We start from the raw sequence: 12,418 nt of genomic DNA, 5'->3' as shown, positions 1-12,418 counted from the left end.
AGAAACCTAGAGTCTTTGGCAGGTTTCATCTCGGTCCGTGTTGGTTATCTTTGCTGTAGCTCTCCCCGGTGACAGGAGTTTTTGAAGAGCTAAGTGTGTCATATACATGGGTGAGATTCTGCTGATGTGTGTAATACAGTACGTTTCTGAAAACTGTTTGGTGAGAATTGGTTTTCTTTAGGCTCTGCGCTCTGGTTTTCATTACAAATCTAATAGAAAGTATGCTTCTGTAAAAACCATTTCTTCTGCCACGTGTAAACCTTTTTCGTTTTCCCTTACACTTTAAATTGTGCATTAAAATACCCTGGGTGGTGCTATCTTATAGAAATGTATAATTTCCTAATTAAAAAAATTATTTTCTCCTTTAGAGCAGAAAATTCCTGAAGAAGAATACATTATTTTGATAGACGGTTTAAACGAAGCTGAGTTTCATAAACCTGATTATGGAGATACACTTTCTTCATTTATTACCAAGATTATTTCTAAATTCCCTGCATGGTTGAAGTTGATTGTGACTGTAAGAGCAAATTTTCAGGTAAAAAAGAGTTCTCAAATGTCTTTCCAAGACCCCAAACCCCAATTTTACAGTTTTTACAATTACAATTTTAGATGAATACTAACAGCTTAAACTATTGTAAACCGTTTAGCTGCTGAATTGAAAACCGTATTAAAGCTTTGAAATATTAGTGTACAGAGCTCTAAACAGGAAAACTCTGACCTTTTTACCCCCAAGGCACATTTATCAAGATGTCAAGTGAGTTTCTTATTATCATCAAGCTGTACTTGTGCTTCTAAAATAGAAGTGTCTCGCCCTGGTTCACCATAACTCAGTTTGGGGGGCTCTTTGAGGCGCCTGGCTAACAGGTCTACCAGAGTTTAAAGTTATTCCTGCTTGTAGTTATTTGTATGGGTTTGTAGTGGGACTTTGTTTTTTGGGTTTTTTTGTTTGTTTGTTTGTTTTAATGAAGGGAAAAGGGAGGGATGAAGGAGAAAGATTTTTAAGGCCTATTCTGAATAAAAGCCTAGTTTTTCATAAAACTTAGACATGAGGTAATGCTTGCAGCGAGATGAAGTGTTTTTTTTTTTTTAATTCTCTTCCTCATCTGTCCCCTCATTTAAACCCTAAAATTCTATCTTAACAGCCATTGACTCCTTCCCTCCTATCCATTTTTAGTAAAGACACGAGACATTAGATCCTGATCTTTTCCCTTTTAGGATGATATTTATTTTAAAATAGCATTTGGGTTCTTTCTTTTCTTCCTTAAAAGTAGAATTAGACCTCATTCGAACTTGGTGTTTGTTTTTCTGGACGTTTGATCCATACACTTTTCAGTCATTTTTCACACAGCGAGCAGGATCTGGCAGTCAGCAGCACAGAAGCCAGGAGTCCTGTGTTTTACATGCGAGCTGTGTAAGTTTTCAGAGGCTCCGTTAGCATCTGTGTAAAATGGGGGAGGGGTGCGGTAATTGTCCTCAGCCTGTCTCCTACGACTGTTACGTTCAATGCGGACATGTACTTAGCTACTTCACAAATGATAGAGGGATTAAAAAAAAAAAACTCATCTCTGCTGTTAGGTGTCAGGACAATGCTTATCTGTGGGATGGCAAAGGGCCACGGGGCTTCTGGGAGCTGGCAATGTTCTTTGTCTACCTGCTGGTCCCACAGGTATATTTGACTTTGTGGAAGTGACTGACACTGTCAGTTAGGATTTGTGCACCTCTGTGTATCACACTTCAATTTAAGTTTACCAAAAAACAGCAACTACAAAAAACCAAAATGACAGTGGGCTCTACGAATGTCCAGCAGCTTGGTTGCGGCAGGCTGTCACTGGAGCCCAGCCTGGGGGCAGTTTCAGATGTTCCAGTTGGGTTATGCAGCCCCGGTATCTAATGCACAGTGAAAGATGCCTCTCGTCTGGCCATGGCCTTAGACGTACGGCGTTGGTTTGTGTCTGTCCTTGTTATTATAAGCAGTTGCACAGTGTAGATTATGGGTATCAAGTCACCTGGGGGTCTCACTGCCCCTTTGCTGGTGCAGCCAGGCCGCCGCCATCTGCTTGAGGCTCTTCCATCTCTCTTGGCTCTGCGTCCTCGGATGAGGACCTCAGGAAAGCCTTTTCTGATTTGATCTCGCATCAGGAATTTCTTTCACATAAGCCTTTTATCTTCAGTTTATCCTATTACATGTTTTAATACAAAACAATGAGTCCCTGTAATCCGTGAAAATCCTTCTTGAAAGGAAACCAGTGGATCTGGTTTGAAATGCAGCTGACGTGAAAAAGAAAGCTCTGTGGAGTGGCACTGGGCGTCTCATTCTTTTGCAGGAAATCGTCAGCAAGCTGCCATTCATCAAGCTGTCCTTAGATGACTTCCCAGACAACAAGGACATCCACAGCGACCTGCACGCCTACGTCCAGCACAGGGTCCACAGCAGCCAGGACATCCTCAGCAACATCTCTCTGAATGGCAAGGCCGACGCCGCCCTCATCGGGAAAGTGAGCAGCCACCTGGTGCTGCGGAGCCTCGGCTCCTACCTGTACCTCAAACTCACCTTGGACCTCTTCCAGAGGGGACACCTGGTCATCAAGAGCGCCAGCTACAAGGTGGTACCCGTGTCGCTGTCTGAGCTCTACCTGCTGCAGTGCAACATGAAGTTCATGACCCAGTCCGCCTTTGAGAGAGCGCTGCCCATTTTAAACGTGGCCCTCGCATCCCTCCACCCCATGACAGATGAACAGATCTTCCAGGCGATTAATGCCGGCCACATCCAAGGGGAGCAGGGCTGGGAGGACTTTCAGCAGAGGATGGATGCCCTCTCCTGCTTCCTCATTAAGAGGCGAGACAAAACCCGCATGTTCTGCCATCCGTCCTTCAGGGAGTGGCTCGTGTGGAGAGCAGATGGTGAAAACACGGCCTTCCTGTGTGAACCCAGGTATGACGGGCAGCTCTGTGCAGGGAGTCTGATGTGTGACTGGGGAAGGGATTCCAAACGCTAGTTGTGTTCTTTAACAGAAAGACAGTACAGCATGAATAATTCAGGAAGGGTGATGGAAAATTCTCTCTGCTGCTACAACAAAAGCTTCCTTCCTTTAATTGCCGGAATTTTAGGACTCCTCAGTACGTTCAGACGAAAGAGAAGCTCGGCAGTGCCCGGGCCATATTTCTCTGGTGATTCTCTTCTAGATCCCTGCCCCCTTGCACATGGGTCACCCGTGGGAGAGTGTGGCATTAGCTGCAGGGAACAGCCGGCTTCCTTCGAGCCTGTTCACGGCTCAGTTTCTTCACCGGAGGGTCTGTGGACTGTCTCGCATCCTCGGTGCTGCCACTCTCCACCACCCCTTGCGCTTGTGGCATCTTGTCCCAGAGATCTGATGTGTCTGTGGGCCCAGAGGGCAGCACAGCCATCACGTCTGGCCTCCTCATTTTGCATTTGTGTTCTGCACTATGTAACAGACTGGGATTTGGGGTCGGGAGGATTCAGGTTCGGAGCTCAGATGCCCCACTTACAAGATGGCGATGGGGCACCTGCATCCGGGGAGTCAGAGGTTCCACTGAGGCTTTGCAGCAGGGCCGGGCCAGGATGCAGGTCTCCTCACCGCCCAGGGGAGGAGACGGGTGGGAAGCCTGCCTGCCCTGTGGCATATAGTGCCAGTCAGGGTGAAAGACTGGGCGCTTCAAGGTGCAAACGCTCTCAGTAAGGGTGCGTTCATGTCCGTCACCTCTGCCTGGCCCTGGCCTTGGCCGACATCATTGCTGTCTTTCTTTTTTATGTTTTTTGGCTGCATTGGGTCTTCATTGCTGAGCGCGGGCTACTCTTCGTTGCCGTGTGTGGGTGTCTCATTGCGGTGGCTTCTCTTGTTGGGGAGCACGGGCTCTAGGTGCGTGGGCTTCAGTAGTTGTGGCACGTGGGCTCAGTAGTTGTGGCTTGCAGGCTCTAGAGCGCAGGCTCAGTAGTTGTGGCGCACGGACTTAGTTGCTCCACGGCGTGTGGGATCTTCCCAGACCAGTGCTCGAACCTATGTTCCCTGCGTTGGCAGGTGGATTCTTAACCACTGTGTCACCAGGGAAGTCCATCATTTCTGTCTTGAATGGCTTCTGCCCTCTGTGAGTCAGAATTGCTCCCAGCCTCGTGTAAGAGGTCTGACAAGCTGCTAAAGCGTCTGCTTTGGGCTGGACTGGACCTTGCATCAGATGCTGGGGCCAGAGATGAAATGAATATGCACTCGTGAGCTGCACACTCCCTTCCTTCCATGACTGTTGACTTAACATTGACACACTAGGTCTAGCAGCTCTTTTCATGTTGTGGATAAGGTGTTTTCTTAGGCAACACTGGGCTAAGAGTTTATTATCTTTTGAACCTGCTTTGGGGCTATAAACTGTAAGTTCCAGGTTATTTAGCCAGACCGTAATAACTAGGTGAAATGTGTGCTGTGACATGTTTAGCCAAATCAGATCATTTTCTAGGAGGATAGTGAGTTGGAGGCCAGCCTTGCTGACATAAGATAGATGGGCCTGGCTTGGCCTGTGGGCATAGTCGAGCAGAAGGAGGTGTTGTATGTAGGTCACACTGAGGCGTTAAGCTTCAGAAACTAGGAATGGCGTTGCTCTTAGAGTGGGTAAGAAAGGCATGGGCGGCTTTGGATTTTAGCAGTTTGAGTTTATGGGGTTGGTGGTGAGGTTCTGAGGCAGGTGGGGTCTAAACGGTTGGAGGAGAGGTTGGCGTTGAAGATCTGGCATCATTGATGGAGAGGCAATGGTGGGATGTAGTGAGGAAGTGCAGTGAGAGGAAAGGGAGCTCTGGACTTCTGGGACAAGGACAAGGCTTGCACGGAAGGAGGTGGGGGGAGTATGTGCTGCCAAGAAGTGAAGGAAGGTGAGGATGAAGGGGAAGCCATTGGCTTTTCATTGTGGGAGGAGGGTCCTACATCCTTAGGAGGTTCCTTCCATTGGGTTGTGAGGCGTGAAAGAGGAGAGAGCTAATGTCCTGGCATGGAAAGTGGAAGGGTTGAGAGGTTTCGGGTAGTTTGAGGGTGGGGAAGGGTATTGGTTTATGTTTTTAACAATGCAGGGGATTGGGACGTTGTTGGAAGCATCATTGAGACAGCATGGGGAAGCACAATCAGTGAAGAGGGAGAAATTGGAAACACAAGGGAACGGGGTCAGCTAGCCTCCTCTGTGCTCCCATTGAGTCCGTTCACAGTGCCGTTCCAGCTGGATTTTGTCTTGTTTACGTGTCTCCAGTCCAGTTGCTGAGACCTCCTCAGGGCAAGGACCTCGCGTTGTTCCCCGTGGGATCCCCATCATTAAGCCATGATGCTGGTTATAGGGGGATGTTAACGCACAAATGAATGAATGAGAAATCGGGTTACGCTGATGAAGAGCATAGAAGGCATTCACGTTGCATAGACTGTGGTCAAATTCTGCACAGTCGTTACCACCTGTTTGATCTTGGGCGCATCATTTACCTGTCCAGGCCTCTGTTTCCCCATGCAAAAAAATTGGGGATCATAAGACATAGTGATTCACAGGGTCGAACAAGTTAATGAAATAATTTAGTTAACTTTCTGCATCTGGCACGTAGTAAAAGCTTGATATGTATAAGCTTCAGAAAATGAACAGACTCGTAAGTGCAGGTAGACTTAGAAGGGGGCACATGATCCCAGGGCCGGGAAAGAAGGACGTCAAGGTAGATGGGATGTAGAGGAGTGCAGGTGCCCAGTGACTGCATGGTGAATTGTCTCCTTGGGGAGGTGGGAAGCCACGTGCTTAGCTCAGAGCACCGGACACCTTTGGCCCAGCCACTGAGGGCTGCGTGATCGTCACCCGCAAGGGCCGGCCAGCCACAGTCCTTGGCATGTCCTTGTGTTGGACGCAGATGGCATGGCCACAGAGCCGGCAGACTGGGAGACTGAGGATAGCTGAGCCCGTGGGTGGGAGAGTGGCCCTGACTAGAGTGATGTGGGACTAGCCCATGGATAGGGACCAGGTAGGGCATGGAGCGCTGGAAGGTGGCAGGGAGTGTTTTCCACGGGAGCAAGGGAGGCTCTCATCTGAGAGGGGAAACCGAAGCCTGAGGTCTGGGAGGTGGTGTGTGTGAGGGGGGAGCACAGGATATGTGCTCTAGACCCTGACAGGACGCGAGGCAGGACACTCAGTGGCAGTGTGGTCTTAAATGTCATGCCTTCCCCTGCAGGATAAAAAGCAATCTCGTGGTTTCCACCTGCCCTGATTTCCTCGTCTGTAACATGATTTATACGTGATATGGGAAACAGGCAAGCATCTGGATAGATGAATATGATTTAAATGATGAATGCTTTTAATCCTCTAGATCAGCAACTACTAGAAAACACATTTAGAAGAATGCTTTTCTTTTTCACCGTTTATCTTTTCCTCCACAACTAGCTGCTTTTCCTCAGCAAAACAGCACGTCAAAGTTTGTCAGGTTAATAGAAATGAAAATAATTCACCCTGCACAGAGGTCACTGCTGTGACCTTGGAATAAGCAGCCCTTAGCATCTTTTCCAAACAGATTGGCTCAGACAAAGGCATGGAGTCCACAGGAGACAGAATGAGTCCTACAGATGTAGAGGGGGAAAATGGGTAGGATGGCTCCTTCATGAGAGGGTTAGTTGGGGGATTAATTGGTGGTGTCAGTTGAATGTCTACCCTGTGCCCAGATGCAGCAAACCTACTCATACAGCTTAGCTTTTTTACCCCTACAAGGAAGGATCTGTGTTCCATTCAAGCCTAGAATTCTAGGTGTTTCTGATCATGAGCTGTTGCTGTATATGGCCTGGTTTTTCTTTCCCTTCCATTGTAAGGCCTTGTCCTTTGGCCCAGGTCTGTCCCCAGTGGTGGTTGTACTGAGGGGAGGCCTGAACGTCAGGTCCAGTGACGGTTCTGCTCCATTTGTCCACTTGCGCATCTGTCCTTCGTCCGTCCGTCCGTCCATCCATCCAAGAAATGCGTATTTGCGTTCTTACTGAGTCTTGGGCATTTGCTAGGTTTTGTGGCTATAGCTGTGACTTAGACGAGACCCTTAGTCACATGGAGTTTACGTTTTTGTGACAGAGCTAAATCAACAAATAGACTGATGAGAGAGTGATGGAGGATGAACAGGGGGCGGGTGGTTCCATCTTCAAAGACCTGCCCTGTCCAGAGGCTTCTCTCTAAGTCACTCCGCAGAGACAGAGGAAGCCTGAGAAAGCCCTTAAAATGACTCGAGGAATAAACAGCATTGACCATCTTCTGTGAAGAAGCAGCCTTCCACCCGTTTTGTTTGGTGATGCTGAAGCACCAGGAGAACAGTTCAGGGGTCGAGGGGCGATGTTTGCCCCGAGGGCCTGCAGAGAGATGAACTCGGGTCTTTGGTTACCAACCTGTGTGTTTCTCGTCCTAGGAACGGGCATGCTCTCCTGGCATTCATGTTCTCGAGACAGGAGGGCAAGCTGAACCGCCAGCAGACCATGGAGCTCGGCCATCACATCCTGAAGGCACACATTTTCAAGGTGAGACCCACACCGCTGCAGGGAGTAGCCCTCCATGAACCTCACTCCCAGCACAGCCTCCTCCCTAAAAGTAATTGTTCTCGCTCAAGTGTGTATCTACCGCAATGATTAGATTTTACTTTTTCCCTCTCTAAATCTTTTCTTTTCACTTAAAACTTCCACTTCATTCATTCCCTTTGTTTCCTTATTTAGTTGTTGAACCAGATTTCGTGACCTGTGTAGTTTCATACCCCCTGGATCTTCTGATCGTGTCCTTATTTCTTGTGGCCTACGTTAACGTGTTCCTCTTTCCTCTGGATTTTTTTTATCATTTGGTGTTTATATCGAGCGGCTTAATCAGGTTCAGGTTTGATCCCCACCCCCTCTGCCCCACCGGGTGTCACAATTACTTTATACAGGTAAACCTTGTTTTAGTGCACTTTGCTTTATTGTGCTTTGCAATTTTTTTTTTTTTTTTTAACAAATTGAAGGTCTGTGGCAACCCTGCGTTGAGCTAGACTTTCGGAACCATTTTTCCAACAGCATTTGCTTACTTCATGTCTCTGTGTCACATTTTGGAAATTCTTGCAATATTTCACACTTTTTCGTTATCACTTGTGGTGGTGATATGTGATCAGTGGTCTTTGATGTTACTACGATGACTTACCGAAGTCTCAGTGACGGTTAGCGTTTTCTGGCAATAAAGTATTTTTTTTTTTTTGCGGTACGCGGGCCTCTCACTGTTGTGGCCTCTCCCATTGCGGAGCACAGGCTCTGGACACGCAGGCTCAGCGGCCATGGCTCACGGGCCCAGCCGCTCCGCGGCATGTGGGATCTTCCCGGACGAGGGCACGAACCGCGTCCCCTGCATCGGCAGGCGGCCTCTCAACCACTGCGCCACCAGGGAAGCCCAATAAAGTCTTTTTAAATTAAGGTGTGCACATTGTTTTGGACGATGCTGTTGCACACTGAATAGACTACGGTATCGTGTGAACATAACTTGCATGTGCACCAGGAAACCAAAGAAATTGCATGGCTCGGTTTATTGCTGTGGTCTGGAACCAGACCCACAGTATCTTCGAGGTCTGCCTGTTAGCGTTAAAATGCTCTGGAAGTCTGTATAAGGTTTCTAGTGTCAGGATGCGTAGCATGTGTGCTTGGTGTGATGCCATGGGCCACGATTGGTCTCTTCCTTCATTAGGGCTTCCAGATGGCGATATTCTAACATTTATTCTTCCTTTAATTGATTGGAGAACCTCTGTAAAGAGAAACTTTCTCCTCATCTGTCCCCCCCCCCGCCCCCGTTTCCCCAGGCGTACAGTCGATGTAGGCTAGTTCCTCAACCCTTGCCTTTAGGGCGGGAAGGCTCACAGGTTCAGGCCTTTTCTGTGTGCACAGCTTTTGCCCCGCGTTCAGCGGGGACCTGCGCCCTCCCGGGCACACCCGCTTTCAGACTCACACTGCAGGTGGGAAAGGAGACCTTGAAGCTGATTTGTCGCTCTTGCTTCCAGGGCCTCAGTAAGAAGACTGGAATCTCTTCAAGCCATCTGCAAGCCCTGTGGATTGGGTACAGCACCGAGGGGCTGTCTGCCGCCCTGGCCTCCCTCAGGAATCTCTACACTCCCAATGTGAAGGTAAGTGACCCTCTGCTGGGAGGGCCAGAGCCCCCTGCCCCCCTGGCCACTGTTGCTCCAACAGTCCTGCTCTCCCCAACACTGGCTGGTGGCCAGAGAAGGCTGGGAAGCTACTACTAAAGATGCTGTTTCCCGACGGAAGGCACACAGACCCGAACGCTCTATTGCCGGTCCTCCTCTACAAGTTTAGCTTTCACTGGGGCAGGAAGAGGTGGGTGGTCAGGGGCTGCTGTGTGAGCACGAGGTGACTGTTTCAGAGTGGATGAGATAAGGGAAGCAATTCACAAAGGAAACCAAAGGTCAGAGGAAACCCTGGTCAGATATCCAGGGAAAATGGACTTTTAGGACGTCCTGGCTTCAAATCTGGGCTATCTCTTTATGGTTCGTAGGAAATTAAGCACTGATGAGTAACACAAAGTGGTGGGCACACAGAGGGAAACTCTTTCTAAAGGTTTTGTGCTCATGTGTATTGATGACCACGGAAAGCGTAGCAGGGTCTGCCCGCTGCTGAACCAAGAGCTTCCTCACTCTTGGTCAGTGGCTATCATGGCACAACGTTCTGCTGAGCTTTTTAGGATAGATTTTCCCCCCTCGTTTAGTGCAGTCTAAGAGTCTGCAGCACACAGAGGCCGAGTATCTGTTAAGGCAACAAAGAGGAGTTAACCCCCACAGAACGCGGAAATTACTGTCTCATATCACTTTACCACCATCTTTCCCAGAGCAAAGTAAGATGAGATCGTAAGTGTCTTCACATTTTAGATTTCTCACCTGTTTGACACACCTGCTAGACTCCAGGCCTTTCAGCCCCAGGCCCTGACGTGTCCGGCTGCCTTCAAAAGCTCTGACATCGTTTCCCAAGGAGTCATGTTCTCCCCTTCAGTCACCTCCATGAGAACAGTCATACCTGTTCTCTCCTTAGTAGCACAAAGGTGCCGTGACATGGTCGCAGTGTGGTCAAGGGAAGCCCTGGAAGTTTCCAGGAATCTGTCTTCTACTTCTCCTCACTTTGGTTTATCAAATCCACCTGGGAAGGGGGCCACGTGCCCCAGAGATGGTGCCGTGGAGGACACTTGGGGGCCACTCCCTGGGGACTTCTGTGCCTCTCCTCCCCTGCTGTCAGTACGTCCCACCCTCAGCACCTACACCGTGGGTGTGTGTCTGGGGATCAGGGCCTTACAGAGCATTTCCTGTGTCTGGTGATGTGAACTCTCCTCCCTCTTCTCCCTTCCTTGCCTTCCTGGTGTATAGTGGTCCCTCGGATCAGTTCCAGGACCTCCCACAGATACCAAAATCCAAGGATGCTCAAGTCCCATATATAAAATGGTGCAGTATTTGAATATAACCTGCGCACATCCTCCCGTATACTTTATTCTTTTTGGCCACGCCTTGCGACATGTGGGATCTTAGTTACTAGACCAGAGATTGAACCCGTGCCCCCTGCGGTGGAAGCGCAGAGTGTTAACCACTGGACTGCTGGGAAAGTCCCATTTTTTCCCCCCCGCCAGTATACTTTAAATCATCTCTGGAGTACTTATAATACCTAACACAATGTAAAGGCTATGTAAATAGTTGCTGGCACACAGAAAATTCAAGTTTCGCTTTTTGGAGCTTTGTGGAAATTTTTGTTTTTGAATATTTTCAGTCTGCTGTTGGTTGAGTCCACAGATGCAGAACCTACTGATACAGAGGGCAGGCTGTATTTATTTTCTTTTGCTTTTTTTTTTTCAACTGAAATATAATTGACAGATAACATTACATCTCAGATGTACAACCTAGCGATGTGTTATTTCTTTGGATTGTGAAATGACTACCACAAAAGGTCTAGTTAACAGCTATCACCACATATGGTTATAAATTTTTTCTTGCGATGAAAACTTAAGATCTGCTCTCTTAGCAACTTTGAAATATATAATAGTGTTATTAACTGTAGTCCCTGTGGTGGACATTACATCTCCGCCTGCTGGTGTATAGAAGGGAGGAGCCTGGGTGTCAGGAAGGACCTAGTGGTGCTCTGACCCTGGGACAGCTCACCCACAGCCCTGCTGCCCAGTGAAGAGCTTGGGTGTTGGTTAGAGAAAGGCCACCACCCCCTGGTGGGTTCGGACAAGGTCTTTTGCAAATAGAAAAGTGCAGGTGGGCTCAGCACTGTTGGGGTTCCAGGCTTGATGGGCAGAGGCCACATTGGATTTCAGCCTGGCTCACCCCTTGGTGGGGTGCCTGGGAGTAGAGCAGCCCCAGGGAGCCGCTCCTGAGAAGCTTGTGCTCAGCCCTGCTCCTTTGGACATTTCTACTCACTCTGCAGACCGCTAGGCTTGAGGGCTTGTGTCCCGACTGAAGCTACGTGCAAGTTTCATGGGGTGAGGACAGGGAAGCCGCTTTTATAGTTAGGGAGCATGAGCTCTAAGCTGTTGCTCGGGGTCAAAGTGAGCGCTTCCTTTTTAGATAGCGTAACTCTGCAGAAGGTGGAGAACACGCCGAGCGTAGACTTTACGTGATGAAGGAATTGTGTTTAGAATTTTTGTTTTTTTGCTTTACTTTTTTTTTTTTTTTTTTTTTTTTTTTTTTTTTTTTTTTTTTTTTTTTTTTGCGGTACGCGGGCCTCTCACTGTTGTGGCCTCTCCCGTTGCGGAGCACAGGCTCCGGACGCGCAGGCTCAGCGGCCATGGCTCACGGGCCCAGCCGCTCCGCGGCATGTGGGATCCTCCCGGACCGGGGCACGAACCCGTGTCCCCTGCATCGGCAGGCGGACTCTCAACCACTGTGCCACCAGGGAAGCCCTGTTTTACTTTTTATAGAAATTGGAATTGAGTTTACTGTAATGACACTGTTTCATCTTTCACTTCAGTTAAAATTATATCTTCTGGCTTCTCCATAATTAATAAAATTCTGTAATGATGGCAAGGAAGAAAGAAAGAAAGAAAAATTAAAATGGCAGAATGTGTTGCCACCATTTGAATGAATTATGGGCCCAAAAGTTATTTTAATGTGGATGAAAAGTAGATGGGAAACATCCCACTCTGTTGAATACGAGTTTTTAAGGCAGTAAATTAAAAGGTACAGTGTAGTAATGAAATGAGCCCGACCCCCCTGGGATTATAAACTTTCCTCTTTAACATATTTGCAATTTTAAGAGTTATTCATCTTTACTTTGTTTTATAGAACTCCAGTGTCACCTACCTCTACGCTATCCCCCAAATTGTATAACTTGGTTACCGAGTTTTAAGGCATTCATTATCCTGTTTCTTTTATCTTTCAAGAAAAAGAAAAGCGGGGGGGGGGGGGGGGGGGGGTACACAG

General features: G+C 48.2%; 1 protein-coding gene across 5 annotated transcripts in view; it reads left to right on the top strand.

The window, feature by feature from the left end:
- TANC1 (tetratricopeptide repeat, ankyrin repeat and coiled-coil containing 1) overlaps positions 1-12,418 on the top strand; it is a 230,376-nt gene that overhangs the window by 176,791 nt on the left and 41,167 nt on the right. For all 5 annotated transcript variants that reach the window (XM_024735882.1, XM_024735886.1, XM_024735887.1 and 2 more), the window contains 4 exons: positions 369-535; positions 2,325-2,932; positions 7,400-7,508; positions 8,999-9,121. In XM_024735882.1, coding sequence (XP_024591650.1) covers positions 369-535; positions 2,325-2,932; positions 7,400-7,508; positions 8,999-9,121 — 1,007 coding nt within the window. The remainder of the gene's footprint in view (positions 1-368; positions 536-2,324; positions 2,933-7,399; positions 7,509-8,998; positions 9,122-12,418) is intronic.

This window comes from Neophocaena asiaeorientalis, unplaced genomic scaffold (genome assembly GCF_003031525.2).
Source record: "Neophocaena asiaeorientalis asiaeorientalis breed wild unplaced genomic scaffold, Neophocaena_asiaeorientalis_V1.1 scaffold72, whole genome shotgun sequence".
NCBI lineage: Eukaryota > Metazoa > Chordata > Mammalia > Artiodactyla > Phocoenidae > Neophocaena > Neophocaena asiaeorientalis.
The sequence above is the reverse complement of the archived record's forward strand: the minus strand, read 5'-3'. Positions and strand labels throughout refer to the sequence as shown.